Source organism: Gopherus evgoodei, chromosome 11 (genome assembly GCF_007399415.2).
Source record: "Gopherus evgoodei ecotype Sinaloan lineage chromosome 11, rGopEvg1_v1.p, whole genome shotgun sequence".
Lineage (NCBI taxonomy): Eukaryota > Metazoa > Chordata > Testudines > Testudinidae > Gopherus > Gopherus evgoodei.
Window position 1 is genome coordinate 1,342,332 of NC_044332.1, and position 26,727 is coordinate 1,369,058.

The 26,727-nt window shown below is 41.6% G+C and overlaps 1 protein-coding gene across 4 annotated transcripts in view; it reads left to right on the forward strand.

Moving 5' to 3' along the window:
* Nucleotides 1-26,727, forward strand: part of HDAC4 (histone deacetylase 4) — a 450,554-nt gene that overhangs the window by 359,967 nt on the left and 63,860 nt on the right. For all 4 annotated transcript variants that reach the window (XM_030579819.1, XM_030579818.1, XM_030579820.1 and 1 more), the window contains 4 exons: nucleotides 1,432-1,689; nucleotides 9,516-9,702; nucleotides 14,717-14,850; nucleotides 19,721-19,841. In XM_030579819.1, coding sequence (XP_030435679.1) covers nucleotides 1,432-1,689; nucleotides 9,516-9,702; nucleotides 14,717-14,850; nucleotides 19,721-19,841 — 700 coding nt within the window. The remainder of the gene's footprint in view (nucleotides 1-1,431; nucleotides 1,690-9,515; nucleotides 9,703-14,716; nucleotides 14,851-19,720; nucleotides 19,842-26,727) is intronic.

Below are 26,727 nucleotides of genomic sequence, written 5' to 3' on the forward strand. Positions count from 1 at the left end.
ACAATAGTGAAAAGTGCAAGGTTATGCATTTAGGAATTAATAATAAGAATTTTGGATATACGTTGGGGGCGCATCAGTTGGAAGCGACGGAGGAGGAGAAGGACCTTGGGGTACTGGTTGATAGCAGGATGACTATGAGTCACCAATGTGATACGGCTGTTAAAAAAGCAAATGCGATTTTGGGATGCATCAGGCGGGGTATTTCCTGCAAGGATAAGGAGGTGTTAGTACCGTTATACAAGGCGTTGGTGAGACCCCATCTGGAATACTGTGTGCAGTTCTGGTGTCCCATGTTCAAGAAGGATGAATTCAAACTGGAACAGGTTCAGAGACGGGCTACAAGGATGATCCGAGGAATGGAAAAACTGCCTTATGAAAGGAGACTCAAAGAGCTTGGCTTGTTTAGTCTAGCCAAAAGAAGGCTGCGGGGGGGTATGCTTGCTCTATATAAATATATCAGGGGGGTTAACGTTAGGGAGGGAGAGGAATTATTTAAGTTTAGTACTAATGTAGGCACGAGGACGAATGGGTATAAACTGGATATTAGGAAGTTTAGACTTGAAATTAGACAAAGGTTTCTAACCATTAGGGGAGTGAAGTTCTGGAACAGCCTTCCGAGGGAAGTAGTGGGGGCAAAAGACTTTCCTGGCTTTAAGACAAAGCTTGATAAGTATATGGAGGGGATGTTATGATAGGATTGTTAATTTGGGCAATTGATCTTGGATTACCACCAGATAGGTCTGCTCAATGGTCTGCGGGGAGATGTTGGATGGAATGGGAACCGAGTTACTGCAGAGAATTCCTTCTTGGGTGCTGTCTGGTGACTCTTGCCCACATGCTCAGGGTTTAGCTGATTGCCATATTTGGGGTCGGGAAGGAATTTTCCTCCAGGGTGGATTGGCAGGGGCCCTGGAGGTTTTTCGCCTTCCCCTGCAGCGTGGGGCACGGGTCACTTGCTGGTGGTTTCTCTGCAGCTTGAGGTCTTCAAACCAATTTTGAGGATTTCAATAACTCGGTCCTGGGATAGGGGTTGTTATAAAATTGGATGGGTGGGGTTCTGTGGCCTGCCTTGTGCAGGAGGTCAGACTAGATGATCAGATTGGTCCCTTCTGACCTATGAGTCTATGAAGTGGAGCAGCCCTGCAAAGCATACAGGCTTTAGGGGATTCCAGTTTCATGAGAGAAAAATCAACAAAAAAATAAGAGGATCATTGTTACTTAGGACATGTTTCCCTGATAAGAGATTAATAGGCTAACCCAGTCTCTTTCTCTTTACTATAATTATCCTTTTGTTTTGGAGCTAGTTTTAGGAAATTTTAAGTCACTTTTTATTTTGCTTTCATTAATTTGATTCTTTAGTTGAGAACACAGTCAGCTTTAACTCTGATGTGTTACACTTTATTTATCAGTTAACCTCTGGGATGTTTTCAGATGATACCAAAACCGAATGAACCAGCCCGCCAGCATGAAAGCCACCCTGAGGAGACAGAAGAGGAGTTACGAGAACACCAAGCACTTCTGGAGGAGCCATACAGTGACCGAGTGTCAAGCCAAAAGGAGGTGCAAGGGTTGGCCAGTATGGTGCAGGTGAAACAAGAGCCCATTGAGAGTGATGAAGAGGAAACAGAGCCACCACTGGAACTAGAGCCAGGGCAGCGACAAGCCGAACAGGAGCTGCTATTCCGTCAGGTGAGTGATATACAAAGTGGTCTCTTGAAGTATGATGGAAGCAGACTGGCATTGAACTGTTGGTAAGCTTCTGCTGCCACCGTCTGCTCTGTACCACTTTTGAGGTATTTGAGATAAGTTTGCAGAAATAGTAATATGGATTAATATCTGTAATAATGAAATAGCTAGAAGGGCAGTGTATGCTAGCATAGCCTCGCAGGGAGTTTCAATGAGAGACATATAGACTATCTTCTTTTTGGTAGAGGCAGAAGTAGTGCTGAGCTGTTGCTCTTTAAAGTATTTGCCAGCATGCCAAAACATCCCCAGCAGTGTGAAGGGCACAACTGCTTGGGAAAACCCCACAGCACAGAGAGCTGCATGCTGGACGCAGCAGAGAGGCTGCCAGATCTGCTAGGTCCCCTTCAAAGTGAGATAGAGCAGCAGTGGGCAGAGGACTGAATTCCTGGTGGTACCATATGATGGTCTGATCCATTTTGAGGACTGAGCCAACTGCTTGCTGGGAGTAGTGTTGCCATGATTTTGCTGTACACACAGTGTCTTGGTACTGTATTCAGTGATATGCTTCAAATTATACAGTAAAAGCTGTATTATCTGGCACTTTATCAACCAGAAAGCTCTATTAACCAGCATTTCTGATATCTCCCAATACAAATCTTCAGTCTAGTAACCAGGACTAGTGTATTGCCCAGCATGTTATGTAATTGCACATTCTGCACTCTACTTTTATGCAAAAGGGGCAGAAGACAAGTAAGCAAGCTGGTATCAGGGATTTATACAAAAAAGCAGCTTCCAGGCTGTGTCATAGTATCATTACAGACAGATTCAGCCCAATCTCCTACATAGTCTACATCTACAGTGATAACTGATGTTGATAATGACTATCCTGAGCACGGCAAGATCCTGAAGTGCCTTCTGAATCATCAAAAAAAAATTAAATTATGTTCAGTGTAGTTTTAGTGTTAAGTGTATTTTTAGTGATCTGGGTATCTGACATGCGCCTCCCATAGTGATATGTAGTGTCATAAGATAACCTACTGTATAGAACACTTTACCTGTATACACCTAACTGCTTCAAGAAACCAACCACTCTGCAATGCAGTACTGCTACTGGATTGGTGAGTACCTGTATGCTATTTATTGATTTTATTGAATTTTAACTCTTTGAAAATTAGTATTCCATTGGTAAGCATAACGCTTAATTACCTGGAATTTTTCACTGACTGGCACTCCCGTTCTCCCAACATGCCAGATAACAAAGCTTTTACTGTACAATTATTATTGATTTTAAAGGGGCAAATATGTGTGAAGCATAGAGTATTTATAATTAGTATACATTTGAAGTCCAAGTCGATTAACTACATGAAAACACTTCTAAAATTAACCCAATTTCTAATAAGTTTAATAAGCAAAGAATAATGAAGTACTTATCCTTAGAATTATAGAAATTAAATAATATATCAATAAGCGTCGTCATATTGCCATCTCTAAATACGGTTAGAAGATAGAAGGGCTGGGGTATCATTACACAGCTGTATATTGAACCCCATTAGAAGAGGAATAAGGACAGCAGTGCACCAATGTATGGTCCACAGAGATGACAGCACTTGAATTTTATGACTATAGTATTATGTGTTTGGCACAAGCAGGGGGTGAGAGGAGGCACTACTGCAAGACAGTGCAATTAGGATCTGATCCAAAGACCATTTAAGTCAATAAGAGTTTTTTCATTGACTTCCATGGGCTTTACCTAAAGCCGCTGAGAGGTATGTTACAAATTAGTGAATCCCCATTGCCTGTGGAATATAACGTTAGCTGTAATTACAGCATGATGCAACCTTTGGAAACATTTCTATGTCCTTTGGGATTCAGCTGGAACACGGCACTTTTCACCAAGAGACGTTTGCTAGCCAGCATACCAAGTCATCTGCAGACGTTGCATACAGGAAGTGTGACTGGATTGCCAGGGGGGAAACGAAGCATCAGGGCAAAACTGTATATTTCTTGTAATGACTTATACACAGGAACACAGTACACATGGTTCCAGGTTTATTAGCTTGGTTGAAAGTATGCAAATTGGACCTGCATTTAGGCAGAAAGAAGGTGATTATTTCTAATGTCTGTGCCCCTGCTTTTGCCAGTTTCGGGCAGCCTTCTCCACCCCCGCCGTGCTATCAACACATGACTTGTTCACTAAAGGACAGTGTGCCAACTCTAGGAAACAAATGTCATTTCTTTAGAAAATAAAGTGGAATTCCTGCCTTATCACAGTAGATACTGGTCTCTTGAGTCTCCAGTGTACTGTGACTGGCTTGCACCACTCTGACAGCACAAAACGATCTTAAAGCTAGGGCATCTGGCTGCTGGAGGATTCCTTCTAACTGAAGGAATCTTCAGGTCATATTTGTGCTAAAACTGCTCCTATGCTACCTCCTCTCCATGCAGCCAGCACAGACAGCATCACAGATATATTCCTTTGGTTCCTGATCCCCAGCTAGAGGAGCAGCCCTGAGTGTTATGGAGAGCAGGATATTCATTGCATGCAATACAATTAGGATAAATAAATTAATATAGAGTCTTTTGCATTGGGATCTGTATACCCTTGGTAGGCCAGGTCTGTGGATTAAAGAGGAAGGAAACAAGTGCCTGACTGTATCTCATCTGTACTGAGAAAGTCAAGAAAACAGAAAAATACCTATTACTATTAGGAAAAAATCCCGAGATGCCTTCATTAAATAGATCAGCCTTGTAAACAGTGAATAATACAGGCAAATAAACTGTGACTTCTGCACAGGAGTACCTAGAATTCCAAAGGTGACTGTTAAACAGCGTTCGTTTACTTGTTTGGTATCATGTTAGGCCTTGAACATATACAGAGTAAATGTTTCATAAGTCCATGCTCAAGACCTTGGACATCTCTGCCAGTGGTCACTTGTCATAATTCTACTTCTCTGTGTCCTTTGCTAATATAACTGGTCAGATTCTCAGTTGCTGAGAATTGGTGTAGCTCCACTTCAGTCAGTGATTTTATGCTGCTTTACACCAGTTGAGGCTCTGGTCCTGTCTTTTCTGCTGCAATATGGTTACATTTGTTGTAAATCACTGATTTTTATCAGGAGGCTGTGTGTGTTTCTGGCATTGTATGGTTCTAGTTTGGTTTTTAAAGATAGAATATATGCTCTTTTGCCTCCTAACTCCAGAGATGTGTGTCTTATGGTCCAGCCCACAGAAGAAGCCATGAGCTGTGAAAATAGCAGTAACTTCTCAGTGTGTCACCATACTTGGGCAGAAAAAAACCCCATATTCGTATATTAATAAACATTGCATCAAGTGGATAGGAGTGGAAAATTTGTGCAAGGTGCATGCAGGATGGTCTTCCTGGCCTGCATTGCTGTTTAAGTATGTTTGGGTATGTAGATAGATGGCCACACTCCAGGTTTTAAGGTTCTAAAAGCATCCAGTAATAGAATACCCACCAACAATAGGTGTGGTGTGGGAAAGCAGTCACTTAGTGCTCTCTAAAATGGAGCTAAATGCTGTGAAAGCTTAGTTGAAAGTGTTGTGAAAGTTCACCTCACCTTGGTTTTGAATCTGTATTAGCTATTCAAAATATAGTGCACGTTTGTAGTTGTGGGCCTCTCTTATTCCTCCTATATAAGAGAAAAAGTGAAACTTAAAATAAACAAATACATCTTTGATTAGTAGATATTTGCAGGCTGAGGATTTTGTCTAAGTTGAACTGTTAGCCCCAGACTGAAGGGAGAAGGGGCAGGGTGTTTTTGGCACGGAGCCCTCGACCCTGGAACCAGCCTCCTGTGTAGGACTAGCACAGCAGAAGTTTGTTGACCTTGTGGAAATGCTGCGAGACCAGTGCATTATGAATAGCAGGGAGCCAAATGAGGATCAAATGGCTGCAACATCATTACCTTCAAATATCTCCCAAAGGCATCATGTCCTTACAGCAGTAAAAAGGGGGAAGGTGTCAGCTGACCCCAGTCGTCACTGGCCCAACTCCCTTTTCAGTACTTAATCCCAAGCAACCTAATGTTTCCAGAGCTACCTAGCCCATGTTCATCTATGTCCTGCAGACCAGGACAGGGTTTGAGGACAACTGGCTGGGCCTCTTTGCCCTTTGTGAGTCAAATGCAAATCAATTGCTCCATGCAACTGCTGGAGTCCAGCTGCCCCCTGACTTCTCCCCAGTGTGCTGGGCTTGATTCAAACACTTCAGCCTAAAAATCAGGGAGCATATTTTCAGTTCATCATCCCATATATGCTACCTTCTCAATACCCTTGCCAGGTCACAGTCTAGAGCCTTGAAGGCCACAGATTCGACATTCCTGGCCCAGGGTATGTCTGGCCCTCGAAGTATGAGGGCCACATTGAGTGCATAGCACTTGTGCTCAAAGCTCTGCACTGGTTTCCTTTTAATTTGCAAGTGTGAGATGTTTGAGAGGCTTTAGTGTGCTGGTACCTGGATACTTGTAAGATTCCCTCTCAGCTTACCCCATCATGGCAGTTCATACTGGTAGGGATGTTCTTGCTTTCTGCCCTCCAGATGAGGGCTCTGTGCTTTTGAACTTCTTCCCCTTGGTAGTCTGCCTGTACCTAGGTTTGATGAGCTGCAGAGACCAGTGTAAGATCTGTTTTTTCTAGCATTTGCATTCTTTAGTTATCTTCTAGATTTCAGTTTGCAGCCATGCTTCTATTGCCCATTATTTATTTGATTTACACAAACATGAGCCTATTGCCTGAACATTTGGGCACATTTGCATTAATAAAACTTAAGCAGCATTTAACATCATGCTGCTAACAGCTGGTTGCAGCAATCTGCCATAATAAAAATATAGACATAAGGTATTAATCTCAGACAATTACCTGAGCAACCCTAAAAAGAAAACTGTCGTCCCCTAGTGCCCCTCCTCTACTTGTGTTACATTGATGACATCTTCATCATATGGACCCACGGGAAGGAGACCCTTGAGGAATTCCACCTGGATTTCAACAATTTCCACCCCACCATCAACCTCAGCCTGGACCAGTCCACACAAGAGATCCACTTCCTGGACAGTACAGTGCTAATAAGCGATAGAGTGGTGTTTATGTGACTATGCCGGAAACCTACTCTCTGCTATACTTACCTACATGCCTCTAGCTTTCATCCAGACCACATTACATGAAGCATTGTCTACAGCCAAGCTCTAAGATACAACCACATTTGCTCCAACCCCTCAGACAGAGACAAACACCCACAAGATCTCTATCAAGCATTCTTACAAGTACAATACCCACCTGCTGAAGTGAAGAAACAAGTTGACAGAGCCAGAAGAGTACCCAAATCACCTACTACAGGACAGGCCCAACAAAGAAAGTAACAGAACGCCATTAGCAGTCACCTTCAGCCCCCAACTAAAACCTCTCCAGCTCATCATCAAGGATCTACAACCTATCCTGAAGGACGATCCCTCATCTCACAAGTCGTGGGAGACAGGCCAGTCCTTGCTTACAGACAGCCTCCCAACCAGAAGCAAATACTCACCAGCAACCACACAACAAAAACACTAACCCAGGAACCTATCCTTGCAACAAAGCCCATTGCCAACTCTGTCCACATATCTATTCAGGGGACACCATCATAGGACCTAATCACATCAGCCACACTATCAGAGGCTCGTTCAACTGCACATCTGCCAATGTGATATGTCATCATGTGCCAGCAATACCCCTCTGCCATGTACATTGGCCAAACTGAACAGTCTCTACGCAGAAGAATAAATGGACACAAATCAGATGTCAAGAATTATAACATTCAAAAACCAGTTGGAGAACACCTCAGCCTCCCTGGTCAGTTGATTACAGACCTCAAAGTCACAGTACTCCAACAAAAAAACTTCAAAAACAGACTCCAACAAGAAACTGCAGAATTGGAATTAATGTGCAAACTTGACACCATTAAATTAGGCTTGAATAAAGACTGGGAGTGGCTGGGTCATTATACAAAGTAGAGCCTATTTTTTCCCTACTGTTACTCGCACCTTCTTCTCAACTGTTGGAAATGGGCCATCTTAATTATCACTACAAAGGTTTTTTTTTTTCCTGCTGATAATAGCCCACCTTAACTGATTACCCTCATTATAGTTAGTATGGCAAAACCCATTTTTTCATGTCCTCTGTGTATATATATCTTCCTACTGTATTTTCCACTGCATGCATCCAATGAAATGGGTTTTAGCCCACGAAAGCTTATGCTCAAATAAATTTGTTAGTCTCTAAGGTGCCACAAGTACTCCTCATTCTTTTTCCCAAAAAGATAGCGTCCTTCACAGTTCAGACAGAAGACTGAGCGTTTTTCTATATGGGGACACTCCAAAAAGCTAAGTGGAGTTAACTAAAGATGTGACGTTAAAATGCATTAGTTTAAAGCTTATTAACCTCCCATGTGGACACACTCATTCAGAAGTAAAATGGTCTTAGTTCACTTTACTTAATCCCCTTTGGGAACAAAGGCCAGTGTTCTGAGGTTGCACCAAGCGTTCTCTCCCTCCGGTGCTTGCTGACTGGTTCTTGCTTACATGCACAGGGTCTAACTAACAGTGCTCTAATTGGCAGCCAGTGGGCCATATCTGGCCCTCAAAAGCGTCCACACACACCTCACATCCCATCCCCGAGGAAACCTGCACTGCAAAGTGGCATCCTCTGTGCAGCATAATCTCACATGCTATATGTGAATGATTACAGTGCATGGAGGACACCATGTTCTACAGCATGTATTTCTATATGTGGACTGCAGAGGTGCCCCACAACTGGCATCCAACCCACAAGACTGAAACGGTTGTCCCACCCAATGGCTGGGAAGGAATTTTTCCCCTCGATCAGCTTGGCCTGGGATAAATTTTGCCTTCCTCAGCAGGTTTCTTGCTGGATCATCTGAGTGTATCTTGTGTAATTGCCTGCCATTGCAAGGGCCTCAGGCACTGGTACACCTCAGTACCCCCTATTCTCCGCATGTGACACATAATAGTTTAGTCTCCTGATGTCTGTAATATTTTGGTTTAATTTCAGTTATTGGGTTTAGTGTGTGGGTGCAGGGTGGTCCTGGTGGCCTGTGATATACAGAAGGTCACACTTACGTTAAATTCTTTGTTTCTAAAGTACGCAGTCTATGCAGGGTTTTAATGTTATTTAACTTAACACTTTCAGTTAATTTGTCTTAATTGCTTCTGGTGTCCGCACAAGTATGTGAGCTTGGCACGGTCTTGGTCCTGACCCTTGTCTGATGGATCAATATGGGAAAGCCATTTAGTGAAGGGTCCTCCATTGGGAACATTCTGTCCAGTCACATGTAGGGCCTCTGGGTGATAACTCTTGTGCAGATTTCGACTATTACACATATTCAGAAGGGGAGTGGTGATCTTGAGTTGCAAAAACGTAAATCATGCAAGGCTGCAAAGTCAGTGTGTGGTTTTGTATCCAAAAGCAAATCTGAGCTTTTTAAAAGCTGCACTTGAATAGCTGTGTAAGGGTGCCTAGACTCTGCAGTGTGAGTGTGTGTGTACTAAGTCTCTGATTCAGAGCTCATGGAATTTAATGGGACCTTTTCCATTGTTTCATTGGGCTTTGGATCAAGCCTTTATTTTAGCATGCTTTATTTTAGTATGTATGTTCAGTGTGTGTGTATGTGTGCATGTGTGTGTGTGTGTGTTTACTGCATCTAGGAAATAAACCAAAACTCCAAGGAATAATATTTTTAAAATTCCATGCCAATCTTTTTTAAACTTCGATATTTGCGTGAACCGTCCCCTTATAGTCCTTTCCATCCCTCCCAACAGCAAGCCCTTCTACTAGAGCAGCAGCGCATTCACCAACTGAGAAACTACCAGGCATCAATGGAGGCAGCTGGCATTCCAGTGTCTTTTGGAGGACATCGGCCTCTGTCTCGTGCACAGTCCTCACCTGCATCTGCCACCTTCCCCATGTCCGTGCAGGAGCCACCCACTAAGCCAAGGTTCACAACAGGTAATATTTCAGGGCATTGGAGGGTGATTGGATGTGGCTGAGGGTTCTGTTTGGGTCCATTATCATTTATTCCTTAAAAAGCACTTGACCATGTAGAAGTGGAATGGGTGATGCTAATGCATCATTGGAGGAGGCACGGTTTGCCGTCCCGTGAAAAAGCCACCCCCAAACCTGGTGTATTCCCTACTATCAGTTGGAGGCCAAGATGTTGTTATGGCTGTGGCTAACCTCATGCCCTCTTACTAAGTAGGGGATGGAACAATCTGCGTCAGTCATTATACACCATATTCCACCCTCTCCCCTCCCACCAACCTCCATCACCAAAGGGGGAGAGATCCTATAGAGGGAGAATACTATATGTGTATTTTAGTTAAGCTAAAAAAAAATGGTGAAAGTGATGCAGTGTTATGACTGTACATTCCCAGAAACAAGGCCAATTCAGACTAAACCATGCGGTTGATGTAAACATGAGGAAGGAAGAGGCACAGCATGATTGATAAAAGACAGTATACCAAGCAATGCTTCTAGCCTGAACTCTTAATTTACTTCCAGGCAGATTTTGGACCATGTTCTCTGCCCCAGTTCAAGCCCTTTTGCACCTTCTGAGTGTCACAAACAGGCTGTGGTCTGGCTGCAGCAGCCTTGTTGTGAATTCCTCCCAGGGACAGGGGAAATTCTCAGCTGTTGTATCATTGGCATAGGAGCTTGCTCTGCCAGTCAGCTCCTGCTCCTCCCTGGTGTAAGGAGCAGGAAGGGGTATGTCCGAAGCAGATCACTTCACAGATGGCGTATGGTAGTCACTTGTCTTACGTTAAAGTAGCCGTCAAGTTACCTGATCGCCTGGCCCTCCTGCACTGAATGGATTTTAGCATAAGAGAGAGACATTGGTTTTTAAATAGATTTTTTACAGTTTAATTTCACTGTTGTATTGTGAGAGAGAGGGAAAAAAAGAAAAATATTCAGTCCATAGTGTAAATGGTCTGGCAGCTGAGCTTAAATTGTAAGTATGCAATAATGGGCTTTTTTATAACATGGATATTGTTTTCTTGTTATAGTCCATATTAGCCTCATCCTGGAAGGTAGGTAGGCACAATTCCTCATTCTTGGATCAGCTACCAAAGTGTCTAAATGTATGTAGGATACTGTTCTCCCCCAGAGACCTAAAGAGAGAAAAGTTTGCTCCTTCCTGAGCCATTAAGGACCATCATCAAAACCCTTTCATATGCATTCTATTTTCTTTGGTAAATTCTGTTTTGGATAATCACTTGTATGGAGTTTTTCAATTCCTACAATAGGTAGTTAAGAGTTTTGTAACATGCACTGATTTCTTCCCTATGTACCAAAGGCCGTTTTGGGAATGAATGTCTTACCAAATAATGAAAATGACTGTGTGCAAAAACGTCTCAAGGCCAAATGACAATTCCTATTTTTATTTTCTTTGCGCTAAATAACTGAAGTAGATAAACCAATATTTTTCTATACCCTGAAAGACAACCAGCTTGGTCTGTAAGTTTGTTGGCCTACATTAATAACAGCAGTTAGATGTAAAGTGCGAGCCTTTGGTACCTGTGCATGCAGCTGTGAATTGAGGCACACATGGGTAGCAGTGCACATACCCACGCAGTTGCCTGGTTATTGAAAATCAGGCCTTATGTCAAGTTTTTATAACGTCTGCATACCTTGATTTCTAATGGAAACAACAATGCAGTCAGCAGTGGCACCAGAAGGGCAAGGATACAATAGTGTGTGCTGGCATTTTCAAAGGATCCTAAGGGAATTAGGCAGCCAAACCCCATTGAAGGTCAGTGGACAGTGAGCACCTAGTTCTCTTAGCCCACTTTGAAAATCCCAGTCTTCAAGATTACAGATCCTATGTACATTTTAGAAGTTGAGTCATGACTTGCCCATATCTGTTTCTGGCTTCACCGTTTAAGTGACAGCATCAGTCATGTGAGTCTTTACAAAATTTGACTGTACAGTAATATTTACTATCATGGCATTTACATTTTACCGAAATATGTGCCTCGTAATTTCAGTTATAATTATATACTAGAATGGAACAATAAGAGTAGTGATTTTGAAAACTGTAAATAAATCTGCTGAAAGTTCTACAATTGTAGATGTCAAAGAAAATAAGTGTTCAGATAGGATTAAAAAATTGCTTAGAATGAGAAGAAACCCACATTACCTTTACATTGTATGTGGCACATATTACAGTGACAAGACAATAATGTGCAGAGTACTTAGTGTGTTTTATCTGGTTAATATCCTTTTCACAACATTTAATTTGTGAAATGTTTTCAACTCTAGGGGCCCGATTCTCCACTACCTTGAACATTATGCAATTATTCATACTCATGCAATGAGTGGAAAGTGCGGTGTAAAACCCTTTAAAATTGGAATGGCAGCATTTTGCACTTGCACAAGTTCAGATGACAGCCAACATAAGGTGCAAGGCATTGGAGAGTCACAATCCAGCTGTCTGTGTCATTGAAATTGGGTAATAGAAAATGTTGAGGAAAAGAATATTTTTGTGTTCTTTCCTTATACCATTATAAATGATGCATTTAAATCCTTCTCTACCCTTATTCAAGTCGTGACGTTTTCTTCCTTTTTCTTTCTTGGGGGGTGGGGGGTGCGGGGAACCTTTTAGACAACTGTTTTTGGTACGTATCTCATTACCTTACATGGAAAAGAATTTTCCATTTTATTACTGCAGCTCAGAGTAACAGCAGAGTTTTCAGATTTTAAAACTTTAATATTTTGGTGAGCTAGGCACAGAAAGGAAAAGCAAAGTGTTTCAGCCATACTCCAGTCATATTCTAGAAGAGACTTACCCAGTGAGATTGGTACAGAGAATTACTTTCTTGAATTGAAGTTCTGTCCACTTGATACAGAAAATACTGATTTGGAGGGTAGGGAATGAATTTTTTTTTAAATCTTTGTAAAGGCAAACAGAGAAGTGCTCTAGGGCATCCTGTCACAATACTGTCTGTCTGTCTGTCTGTCTCTCTCTCTCTCTGTGTGTGTTAAAAATGGGGAATAATACATAAATACTATACAAGATAAACTTCAGTGAAATATTGCTTTGTCACTGTTTAACCAGGGGTGGGAAGAGTTTTAAAATTTAATTAGATTAGACTTTTTCTGAGTCCTGGTTCCTTTCCAAACTTACCAAAGAAGAATATGTAGCCCATCCCACCACCACCTCTTCTTTAAATGTATGAATGTATCTATATAAAATACTATACTATGTGGTTTTTATCTATATGCACACACCCCTGTGTGCATACATGCCCCCTATTTATAATAGGTATGTATTTGAGATCGAGGCAGAGCAAAATCCAGTGTTCTTTCCCAGTGCCGAGGTCAAAAACAACAGCTATCCATTCTACTAGACCACATCCTCTCATCAACTTCAGTTTGCATTGCTTGGTATTGCCCAAACAGCTCCTAATGGAACTGAATAATGTCAGAAAGAAGCAGACAGGTGGGCACTTTTATGAATATTTATTGTAAAGCCCTGATTAATTGAACTTTGGTTAACTTAATCATTTAGTTAATGAGAGCTCCATTCTGTCCTCTGGAGCTATTGTGTGTGTTTTCCTGCACTCAGAGGTCCCAAAAACTGGAGCAGAGTGAGGAATTGCCAGACAACTTCCCTTAATGGCTGAAAGTGTCAGCACCGGCCCCAGTGCACAGTGGAAAGACAGCTTTGGCAAACTGGTTGACTTTCAAAGGAGCAACACTAATTGCCAATCTATCCTGCATCCTCAGAACCCCCTGATATTTCAAAGATTTTTGGGTGCTCCCCAACACAAACTTATCTCTGACTTAAGGAAAAGCTAGAACTAAACTTTTCACTGTGTCTGTTGTGTTTAAACAAAAAATGTCATCCTTTATTCCCCAGAATACACAATTGTGGAAAAACTGGTAGTTTTGTTCAGTGGTGTATTTGACCTGAATTCACAAATCCTGGTCCAGAAGTGTAACTGGGTGGAAGTGTAACATGTATTAGAGTCACCTACATTGTTGAGATTGGGTAAACATTGTTGCTCAGGGATTCAGCCTCTTGACTCCCATGTTTAAAGGAAATAACACTGCTAAATTCCCATGTAAGACATTGAATAGTTATCCCTAAGTGTGTGCTAATAAACTGCCTTCCATGTACTTTAAGACTTGTGTTGTCAAGTAACCTTTTTGTGACGACTTTAAAGCAAACTGTTTTATGGAACAAAGACCCTTCCAGGGACACATTCGCTTGTTCCTTAATCCAAAAACCTGGAAGCATTTTATCAGCGGTTGTAATAATACTTAATGTGAGAGTCATAGAAATGTGGTGTCCTTTTATAACACTTCCTTGTATTCACGTCTGCCTAAATCTGTACTTTCACCTGCTTTCATTTGTAAATCTGCTGAAGGGGAGGAATAGCTCAGTGGTTTGAGCTTTGGCTCACTAACTGCGAGTTCAGTCCTTGAGAGGGCCATTTAGGGATCCGGGGGCAGAAATAGTTGGGGATTGGCCCTGCTTTGAGCAGGGGGTTGGACTAGATGGCCTCCTGAGGTCCCTTCCAACCCTAATATTCTATGATTCTATGTTATAAACCATACAGATTCATCCTCTAGTACAGATTCATCCTCTAGTAGTATTAATGATTCATTTCTTTCCCAAATACACTGAGAATTTCCAACAGGGAGAAGTCATTCATGTTTGATAGTACAATGCCAACCTTAGAAGTTAAGAACATAGGACTGGAAGGAACCTCCTGGATCACCACCTCCAGTCCCCACGATTGCACACAACTCGGTCATATAACCAAGTTGTCCATCTCATTTACTGCAGTCTACAATTTTGTTTTCCTGATGCTCTTCATCTACTTGTGGAATGCGTATTTCCATTGTGTTTAGGATTTCAGTTCAATACAGTATGCGCTAGTGCACAGCAGAGGTCTTTTTTTCCATGTCTCACAAGACAGCTTTTTATTGCAAGCAATTTTTGTAACTTCTGCCGCAGGCCTTGTATATGACACCTTGATGCTGAAACACCAGTGTACCTGCGGAAACACAAACAGCCACCCAGAGCATGCAGGGAGAATCCAGAGCATCTGGTCCAGGCTTCAAGAGACAGGCCTCCGTGGCAAGTGTGAGGTAATAAATACTACCACAGGAACGGGCAGACATGTTGTTTCAGTCATGTGTTTGGGAGTGAGAGAACAGACTTAGTATTTGGTTCTGCTGTAGTATTTCATGTGTGTGCATTTTAAGGAACTCTAACATTCTGCTTTTAAAGACCAGCATACTGAATTTGCAACTTGGATTTCTGATTGCCACATGGGCACACAAACTTGTACCAGATTCTGTTCTTGGATTTTCATGGATCTGACTGAGGGCTGGGTTCTGCCAAATGTGTTTTATGTTTAACCCATTCATACATGACTCTTTCTATTTATCTGTTTGTATCTGCCATGAATACTTTTCAGGTTGTCCAATTTCATAGTAATACTGTGACGGTTACAATCACAAAATTCATAGAACTTCATACTGTATGTCTGGCCAATACCTATTGCAGTATTTGCAGTAGGAGTCAGTCATATAATTTTCTGGTATTACTCTTACTATAATGAAATTCCTATCTAGCACTGACTCTTGCCGGAGTTCAATATCCATTGCTATTGTAAATTAAGATTTGTATTTTAACCCCAAGCTGTAATAACAGGAGTTATTGGTTAAACTCTATCCTTAATATGATATTTCCATGGCTTCTGTGGCATTTTTTTCCCTTTTAATATTGTGGTGAACTTGATGATCTAGCTAAGACTGAGGTCCTGCAAAAGAAGAAGGCATTTTAATGGGGTTTATGGTCCCACAAATCAGAGAATCAGTATGGTTTGCATTAATTCAGTTGCCCATCTCTGCTGTAGAGACCAGGAGTAGACTAATGAAGGCACACAGATGTAACTGAATTCCTATAAGATTGGTTTCTCCTGAGGAAACTGCATATTACACAGCTGCCTCTGATTAAGCTAGTCTGGTTAGAAATAATTTCTGAGCAGTAAGGAAGGCTAACCACTTGGGGGCAGCATTGTCATTAGCTAAACTTCTAGGGCTTGCATCTTTATATAGCGAACAGGAAAGAGTTGAGACTGGTTTGTGTCTGAAAAGTCAAATTGAATTGAACTTTGGGATTATTCTCTCTCTTGAAAAATATACACAAGACAAACAACCTATTGTTATTTAGGTCAGTTTTTTTACAAGCAATGCTTAAACCATGCAGTATTAATTGCCTCATCTCCTAGCTCTGTATCACCGACATTCTCCACATGGCAATGAAGTGCTTTGATCTGTAAAGTTTAAACAACTGTTACCCACTTTAATTTGACCCTTCATACTGCTCCCAAGGGCGGAAATATTGGAGTTATGTTTGACACTCAACATTTTTCCTCCCACTTTTCCCTGGTCTGTAATTATCTTCTGAACATTGGTAGCCTTCAACCTCATCTTGACCCTGTCTCTCCTGAAAGCCTTAACCGTGTGTTAATCACATCCTATCTTTCCTTTTACAATGTCCTTTCTTATGATCTTCCTCAGTCTCTAGTCAGTAAACTTCAGGGTGCCCAGAATGCTGTGGCCTCACTGGCTTCCAGATTCTTATTGTCTTCCTGCTCCTCCTTCTCCACTGCTTTCCTAGTTATCTCCAAACCTGTCTCACAGCCTCCTTCTTTATCTTCAAAATGGTGCCTGGACTTGCCACTCCATTCCTCCCTTTCCTTCCTCTGGCTCATCTGCCTTCTTGCCCACCCACTCGCATCATTCCTAATCTTGGCAGTTCCTATTTTCCTCTCCTCTGAGCCACTCTGATTGGGGTCACTCATTAACTTGTACTGACCCACTGAGTCATCCCTCTGGAACTTCCAAGCCCCTGAGTCACATCCTCCCTCTTCATCTCTTCTTAAAACTCTCCTGTGGGTTCTAGCTCTGTAAAGGGTTACACATTGGTGTGCAGTTACAACTATGTTTACAATATATTGTTTTGTATTTAGGCAGTATCGGAATGCAGGATGCAAGGTATCTATAAAAGGTGACTGGGAAGAATTGTCAGGTTTGACTGACTTGTACTGGCATGTTGGAATCTACCTGTCCCTTGTTTGCACTGACTCTAAATAACCTTTTCGCTTCCCCACAAGGCTGGGGTACACTGCAAACTGTTGCAGATATCAAGCTTCATCTGTAGGTCTTATGTCAGGGAACTTGAATGGTCCAGAAGGAATTGGTAGGAGTGTCCTAGAATTTGGCTTAATTTTTCATCCCTGACATTGGAAGGAGAAAACTCCTCCTAGGCACGTTATATACTTATTAAAAACAAAAACTCTACATTAAAAGGATGTTTTGGTTGTAAAGTGAAGCTCTGAGGCATGCTTGTCTCTCAAAGTCTATGTGGAACTACGTGTTTTCTGAGAAGAATAAAAGATGTCTTACTAGAAATACAGAAAAAAAGGTTTGAGCAACATGAAATCTACAGTACCTAAAAATACTAGGATATTATTTAGAGTGGAGAGTAGTGTTTCTAGCCTCCCACTGGGCACAGATTTTGCAGAGACAAGCACACTTCAGAGCTTCACTTTACTTTGTATGACACATGTAGGGTCAAGTCCTCCACTGGTGTTAATGGTAAATCTGGAAGAAAAAAAAAAAAGCAGCATTTGAGCACAAGTCAGTTCATCTGTCTTGAGAACAAGAATGGCATCTAGGCAGGCAGGGGTTTGGAGCTGTGCTCTGGCTCTGCTCCAGCTCCAGGCAAAAACCTACAGCTCCACTGCTCAGGAACTGCTCCGCACTCCAGCCCCGGGCTCTGCTCCAAAACCCTGTAGGCAGGGGGAAAAGACGAAAGAGAGAAAGGATGAAGGAATAATTGAAACAGATTTATCATGAGTGGGAAGTGAAGGCACAAAAGAGGGGAAATAATTTTTTCTTTGAGATTATTTTCAATCTCATTGGGGCTTGTGTTTTTGCAGCGACTTTGTAACGTGACTGTGTACTTTGCATCAGCATTTACCCTCAGAAAATCTTACCTGTAGAGTTTAAAGAAAATACAAACAAAAGAGGAACTTGCCTGGACAGGTGACCCAAATCATGAGTGGGAGAAGCTTCCTCCTATGCTTTGTTTTCCTGGTTTACGGCTTAAGGATTTTATAAAACTATTTCCTGTGCAAATACATTTTAAAACAAATGAATACTGGTTGCACCAAAGTTTTGAGGCAAAATCTCCTCTGATTAGCTTGGTTTGTGTACCTTGCATTATGCCCTACAATGTTGTCTGGAAGAAGATGCTGCCTGTGTACAGTTTAACAGGTGTCATTGTGGCTCACTAAGTAGTGCACTCCTCTCTGGAATGTCAGACATTGTAGTTGCCCAAGATTTTGAGCCCACAGCCAGTGGTGAGACTTTTCTGCACTAGAACAGGTGCTGAATTGTTGGAAGTATTGCTGTGCTCTGAATGAGATGTGAACAGCATCCTTCCAGTCTCTGTAGTCCTGATGATTGCCCTCATGTAAAATGAAAGATATTCCATGGCAGTTTCTGGTGCTCCTGGGACCTTCACATGCTGCGGACAGAGTGCAGTGATGCAGGAATACTAATATTAGTATATTGAAAATAGAAATCAAGCTGTCAGGGAAATGCTAAAGTTCATTCTATTCTAAAGGAAAGCCACAAAAAAATTAACTTATTTTAGAGACACTATGACCAAAAATACCCCAAGCACATTAGGATAAATTCTGAACCACCTAAAACACCTGTTTTTACACTCATACGTTTCATGAACAAAGCGACTTTTGCAGGACACTTAGCCTCCAAAAATTCTCATTTCCACATCACCAAAATAATGCTTTCTTGTCCAAGCTGTGTATTTCCTTTGTGACATTTTAGAGAAGGTTACAAACCCCCACTTAAAATGGAAAGTCTGTCACTTCCTTAACTCCAGAAAGTTACTGCCTTTTCCCTAGCATGAGAGAGAGAATCCAAGTGCCATTTTCATATTGGTTAAAGCTCACTCTTATGTCGGATATCACGCCAAAGTCTTTGCACCGCTTAAGTCCCACTCAGCACTTCAAAATAGCACTTCATTGTTGCACTTGCCTTCTGCTGGCTCACTGCACAGAGGTGAATTTCAGTCATAGCAATTAGACCAGAGCAAAAATGAGTTAAACATTAAGGCTTGCCCAGAATGCAGACTGAACTTTTTTTGAAATTTGGGAAAGGGTCCAAGTTGTAAAACCTTCTGGGTGAAATCCTGGCCCCACTGAAGTCAATGGGAGTTTTGCCATTGATTACATTAAAGCCAGGATTTCATCCTCTGTGTTCATCTACACTTGCTGGTTCCAGCTGTAAATAAGAGCATGGAGGAGAAACATTGTTCTGTTTTTTTCTGGCATACCCTAAATCAGGTTGGAATCTCAAGTTTGACCTTGCGTGATCTCCAGCCCAGTTTTTAGATCAAAAAGGTTTTGATTAACCCTTAGTTGCTTCTCTGAAGAGAAGCCCCAAAGTCTTTGCCGTTCAGCTATTAGTTGTGGTGGGGTTTCATTGTGCAGGTTTGGAACAGTGTTCTTCCATCAGTGAACAGCTTATGTGGCTGACTCTTATTCATGGAAATGATTTATACCACTAAATCCTGACACATCAATATGAGAATCGGCAAAGATTTTGGAGCATGTATCTTTTAAAAAGTCCAAAAGGTTATTTTACATATAAAATCTTTTGATTAATGGGATTAAACTGAAATCCTTCTCATGACTAAAAATGTACCTTTGTGAGTGAACAAAGTAAGAATTTCTGCATAACAGTTTAATAAAAATATTTGTCAGCAAAAAATTGTGTTTAACCTGTAATTTAAATAAAACAAACCCTTAGTGCAGTATGACTTCCAGCAATATTTCCTTTTTACCAAAGGGAAGTAAAAAGACAAGCTAGGTAATTGTAGTAAATATGATTTTACCACTTCTTTCCTTTCCCCCTGCAGTGTATTCGTGGAAGAAAAGCAACTCTAGAAGAGCTACAGACAGTTCACTCGGAGGCGCACACGCTCCTGTATGGCACAAACCCTTTGAACAGACAGAAACTGGACAGCAAGAAACTTCTAGGTACAGCAAGGGGTCATGCTTCACTACCTCTTTGGTTCTACATTCATAGAGTAACTTAGTTAGCCATAACACTGACCCTGGCAGTTACTGAGCATACACCATTCTGAATGCCACAAGTAATCTCTTCTGCGCTTCAGTGGGACAGGTGATAGACGTTTGGTTTCCTCTTTCTTCCAGGGTACATCTATGCTGGGGAAAAAAAACATGGCAGAGAGTCTCTGAGCCTGGGTCAGCTGACTTTGGCCACCGCTTCAGGGCTACAAGTAGCAGTGTAGCTGTTCTTAGTTGGGTGGGAGCCCAAGACTCTTCTCTCTCACTGAGTTTCAGAGTCCAGACTCCAGACCAAGTGGGGATGTCTACTCTGCTACTTTTAGCCCCGTAGCGCAAGCCCGAGTCAGTTGACCCAGGCTCCTGAGACTCGCTGACATGGCTTGTTTGTTTTTTTGTTTTTTGCAATGTAGAAATACCCTTTATTTCCTCTCTTTAAAGTGCCAAAGACCTAGAGGTACTGCCACCAAAGGGGAGAAGGTAGTTCAGTCTCCATACCCATTTTACCCTTGGACTCGGCTGTGCTTGTCACAAGATACCAGCTGGTTTGTAGGATTTGTGATGCTGGTCCTGTCCCCATAGAACTGGATTTACACCATCAAACAGTTGTCAGATGGTGACCACTCTCTGCCATTACCTACCGCAGGCAGATTTGAAATGGTGATCTAAAACAGTGGCTCTCAATCGTTCCAGACCACTGTCCCCCTTTCAGGAGTCTGATTTGTCTTGTGTAACCCCAAGTTTCACCTCACTTAGAAACTACTTGCTTACAAAATCAGACATAAAAATGCACAAGTTTCACAGCATGCTAGTACTGAAAAACGGCTTGCTTTCTCATTTTTCCCATATAATTATAAAATAAATCCATTGCAATATAAATATTGTGCTTACATTTCAATGTATAGTACAGAGAGCAGCAGTATAAACAAGTCATTGTCTGTATGACATTCTAGTTTGTACTGACTTCACTAGTGCATTTTCTGTAGTCTTGTAAAACTAGGCAAATATCTAGATGAATTGATGTACCCCCAGGAGACCTCTGCATACCCCCAGGGGTACACGTACCCCTGGTTGAGAACCACTGATCTAAAAGAGGGAGGTTCTGTATCCTCTTATGAATCCCCTAACCCATCGAGTCCCATGTTCATCTTTTTTCTGATGGTCCCATGCTTCATTGTTGTCAAGTGGATGAATTTTGTGTGTGTTATATGTGATATGTATCATACTAAAACTATGCAGCCCTGTTAGAGTGCTCATTTCACCAAGCTGGTTCCTAGGAGCTGAGTGAGAAAAGGAAGATCTGCAGAGTAACTGCTTGTTGCTAGGCTGTTTTCCAAGTATTATCGGCTGAGTGGCAAAGCATTCATTGTAGTTATACAGTGGATCCTCTGAGGTTATTTTTTCTCTTTGAAGATTGGAGTCTTCTTGAGTAGGGAGGTATCTATTAGTCATGGACTGTAGACTTTCCCTCTTTCCTACTGTACAAACTAGGGATTGCTGCTCAGAAAAAGATTGTACGAGTATCACACAAGTCACATTTAAATGACTCTTACCTGAGTGTACTCATGCAGAAACCTTCTCTTCTTTTGTAATTTTCAAGTGCCTGTTACCAGCATTAGGTGATAGGTTTGAATAATAGTTTTGGAAGTTCTCATCTGGGAGTCAAGAGTAAGAGACATAGTCCTGGAATATGCAGTTTGAGAAAACCGTAGTGGGGATTGATTTCAGTTTCGATAGTGTGAAAAGGGGATTAACCTGATTGTCTTCAGTGAGGCTAATACTCACGGTAAGAGAGCTGGCAAGGCTTTGCTACAAGTTCAGTAGTTATGTAAAAACCCCAAAGAGGAAAACTATACAGCAGGTGTTTAAAAATCTAATTAGCACTGTGGTTATTGCTGAGTTTGAGAGAGTTACCACCTCTTCAAAATCCAGAGAAATCTGAGCTGCAAACTTTTGGTTCTTCTGGCAGTGTGAGTGGGGGTATGTCTACACTACAGGATGATTCCGATTTTATAGAAACCGTTTTTTGGAAACAGGTTGTATAAAGTCGAGTGCACACGGCCACACTAAGCACATTAATTCGGCAGTGTGTCTCCATGTACCGAGGCTAGCGTCGATTTCCGGAGTGTTGCACTGTGGGTAGCTATCCCATAGTTACCACAGTCTCCCCCACCCATTGGAATTCTGGGTTGAGATCACAATGCATGATGAGGCAAAAACAGTGTCGCGGGTGATTCTGGGTAAATGTCATCAGTCAATCCTCCCTCCATGAAAGCAACGGCAGACAATCATTTCGCACCCTTTTCCCTGGATTGCCTTGGCAGACGCCATAGCACGGCAACCATGGAGCCCGTTTAGCCTTTTTTCACTGTCACCATATGTCTGCTGAATGCTACTGACAGAGGCGGTACTGCAGTGCTGCGCAGCAGCATCCCCTTGCCTTTGCAAGTTAGCAGAGACAGTTACCAGTCATATTGTACCGTCTGCTGCTTTGCAAGTTGGCAATAACGGTTACCAGTCTGCTGCTGTCATGGGTGCTCCTGGCTGACCTCGGTAAGGTTGGCCGGGGGTGCATGGACAAAAATGACTCCCCAGGTCATTCCCTTCTTTAAGTTTTGTCTAATGGAGAGTCAGTCCTGCCTAGAATATCAGGCAAGCCGACTGAAGAACCAGAGAGGCAAACCGCCGTTCCAGGTCAGAGCCCCAGACATCCCGCAGAAATAATGAACTGCATGTCGTTATAGGGGGTGCCCCTGCAACAACCCCACCCGTTGCTTCCCTTCTCCCCCACCCCTCTTGGGCTGCCGTGGCAGTTATCCTCCCATTTGTGTGATGAAGTAATAAAGAATGCATGAATAAGAAAAAACGCTGACTTTATTGCCTCTGCAAGCAGAGAGAAAAGCGGGGAGAGGGGGAAGGCAGCCTCCAGCTGCTATGATATTCCAGGAGCAAGAGCATGACTGGGAGTCATTCCCATTTTTGCCCAGGCGCCCCCGGCCGACCTCACTGAGGCCAGCCAGGAGCACTCATGAGATGATGCTGACGGATAGCAGTCATATTGCACCATCTGCCATCAGGAAGGGAAGGGAAGGGAATGCTGCTGTGTAGTGCTGCAGCACCATGTCTGCCAGCAGCATCCAGTAGACATACGGTGACATTGAAAAAAGGCGAGAAATGATTTTTTTCCCTTTTTCTTTCACGGGAGTGGGGCTGACGACATATTTTGAACCACCTGCGACAATGTTTTTGATCCTTCAGGCTTTGGGAGCTCAGCCAAGAGTGCAAATGGTTTTCGGAGAGTGCGGGAACTGTGGGATAGCTAGAGTCCTCAGTCCCCCCTCCCTCTCTCCGTGAGCATCCATTTGATTCTTTGGCTTTCCGTTATGCTTGTCTTAGCTCCTTAAGTTTCACACAGCACTGGGTCGAGTCCCTGTTGTGGCCTCTGTCCATCATAGCCTTGGAGATTTTTTCAAATGCTTTGGCATTTCGTCTTTTGGAACAGAGTTCTGATAGAACAGATTCATCTCCCCATATAGAGATCAGCTTCAGTATCTCCCATACAGTCCATACTGGAGCTCTTTTTTGATTCTGGGACTGCATGGTCACCTGTGCTGATCGGCGCTCCACGCTGGGCAAACACGGAATGAAATTCAAAAGTTTGCGGGGCTTTTCTTGTCTACCTCGCTAGTGCATCCGAGTTCAGATTGCTGTCCAGAGCAGTCACAGTGGTGCACTGTGGGATAGCGCCCAGAGGCCAATACCGTTGAATTGCGGCCACACTAACCGTAATCCGACATGGCAATACTGATTTCAGCGCTACTCCACTCATCAGGTATATCGATATAAAGGGCTTCATTGTGTGGACGGGTGCACGGTTAATGTGTTTTAACGCTGCTAAATTCGATATAAACTCATAATGTAGACCAGGCCTGGCCTCACCATTAACATGCACTCTATAAAGAAAGTCAAACATCATGTCTTTGACAGTGTAAAACTCTTGGTCTGTTTAGACACAATATTTACCTGTCCAAATAAACATGTACATCTTCTCCCCCACCAGATTATGACTGCCACATTTTTTAAATGAAACCAAGCATGCTGTCAAAAACCTGTGCAGCTGTGGGTGATGCTAATTAGTTGGAATAGTGATACGCCAAAGGCGTATCTGATACGTGGAGTAGTACAAAAGCTAAGGACTGCTGCCTACGCTTCACTTGTGTACCTTGAGGTCCAGGTTCCCTGTGATGTAATCCAAGCATTTTCCAAGCACTTGTGATTCATAGAAATATAAGAATTGCCAGAACAGATCAGAATCATGATCCAGCTAGTCCAATATCCTGTCTCTGACAGTGGCCAGCCCCAGCAGCTTCCGAGGAAGATGGAAAAAACTGCATAGTAGGTAGATGTGGGTTAATCTGTGCCCATAAAGGTCTCATTCTAATCCCTAATGATTAGAGTTTGTCTTAAACTTTGAGGCATGAGGTTTAATATCCTTTCCAATCTACTTTTTTCATATAGGTTATAATAACTGGGTATTCTTGTTATGCATATAAATACCAAATCCTCTTTAGGGGAGAGGGGATAGCTCAGTGCTTTGAGCATTGGCCTACTAAACCCAGGGTTGTGAGTTCAATCCTTGAGGGAGCCATTTAGGGAACTGGGGTAAAAATCTCTCTGGGGATTTGTCCTGCTTTGAGCAGATGGTTGGACTCCATGACCACCTGAGGTCCCTTTCAACCCTGATATTCTATGATTATATTATAAACATAACATTTATACACTGTCAGTTTATTATTATAAATATTATAAAATTTTCTCTTTGAATCTTGCTAAATTCTTGGCCTCAATGATCTCCATGGTCAATGAGTTCCATGGTCAAATTGTGCACTCTCTGAAAAAGTATCTCCTTTGAACAGTTTTGCGTTTGGCACCTTTCGGTTTCATTAAACATCATCTTGTTCTTCTGGTTGGTACAAGCCAGGGAGAACAAGCTCCCAATCTACTTTTCACTGTTTTCTGTACTTTCATCGTGTCCCCTCTTTTTATCATTTCGTTGTTGGAAAATTGTTTTACGAGTCACTCAGTGTAAAATCCCTCTAGGGACACTGTTTGTTTTTCTCTAAGTTTGTTGTTGTGAAAATAAATAGTTTTAAATGTTTTACTTAAATGTCTGTTTTCACAATGGGCACACTCACAGATTTTGACTGTTCAGAAACAGAATGCCATCTTAAGATTCCTGATAGATATCGAGTATTTTATCAACACACATCAGGGTACATAAAAATCGGTCATTTAAAAAAAAAATCGAAACAGTTTTTATTTCAACCAGATAATGATTATCTAGTAAATAAGAAATGTCATTCACCTTTCTCTAACAAAAAGTTAAAGAAAAAAAAATCAAGGCCCTGAATAAATGTACATTAAGTTATAAAATTGTTTAAATAAATGTGTATAGATATACTATATCTTTCTGGTTAGCAAATTAGTACCAAAGTACACCAACCAGTGAGAATCTATCTTTTAGGAAAGTAACTAAAAAATATAGAACAAGAATTAAAATTGATGATTTAAATCAGAGTTTCCTGCTTGCTGATTTTAAATACTGATTAAATTTGATGTAAATAGTTTTGATTTGAATCAGTCATCTTTGACATGGATATTAGAAGGCCCCCAAAGTAGGCCAGTATAAATGTTTTATTAATATTCAGCAATTCATGAGTTATCTTCCAGAAATCTGTCATTTCTATTCTTCATTGAGTATTTGATACTTGTATATATCCTTTTACCTGCACTTAGGTTTATAGCTGCCCCCGCCAGTTGCAAGCCATAGAAAATTGCAATCCATAGAAAAATAGTAGTCAGGAATATCAAACCTTTTTATTTTATCACTAATCTACTACCCCACAGTGACCTGCAGCACTGGTACTTCTTGTTACTGAAAATCCTAACACTTGAAGTTCACATAGGGACACAACTACCCTTTATCTTTATATAGAAATCCTGGTTGTGACCGCAGGATTTCCACATAATGAAGAAGAGGAAAAAGTGGTCCTGGTTTAGCAAAGCTAGTGATACATCCTGCAATCATACCATAAAAATAATTAGACCTATAAAACCAAACACATAATACTGTGTGTTTTACTTAGCATTCAAAAGAAAATTTCTGAATCAAAATTTCCAAACACTTCAGAGAAATTTTAAGGCATAGAAAAAAATAAATACACAAATATAAGTTAAAAGCAAACACCAGTTAGACAGGACTTTGAAACAGTCTCTCTTTGCCCAAATGTATAAACTAATCAGAATAAGGGAAAACTTGTTTTTTCAAAAAATTCTTTGCTTTTTCAGTTCAGAAACAAATAATCTTAAACACAGAACATATCACATCTCTAAAATTGTACCCTGTTTAGAGGATAGCTTGACAATTACTGACTTCCATTCTGTTCTATCGGTCCCTTCTGGCCTGAAACTTTCCTACTCTGACAGTTTGGACAATTTTGCCAACTTGTACATGTTTCTTGATTGAAAATTTAAAGCTACCAGGGAGATCTTAGATACCACCATTTACAATGACAGTTTTTAAGTATAAACCGTGAAAAACATCCCTCCTCAACATCCACAATTTATATGTGTATGATTAGTCACGTTCAGAGCATTTAACTGAAAAGACACATAAGTAGATGCTGGAAAAGAATAGAGATTCTACAGACATATATGTTTGGGAGGAGGTCGTGGTACAGGTGGAGAGGACATCCATGAGACAATAGTGTCTCTATGCTGGATACAGGGAAAAGCAGAGAAATAGAGGAGATGGGATTAAAATATTGGGAATACTTAT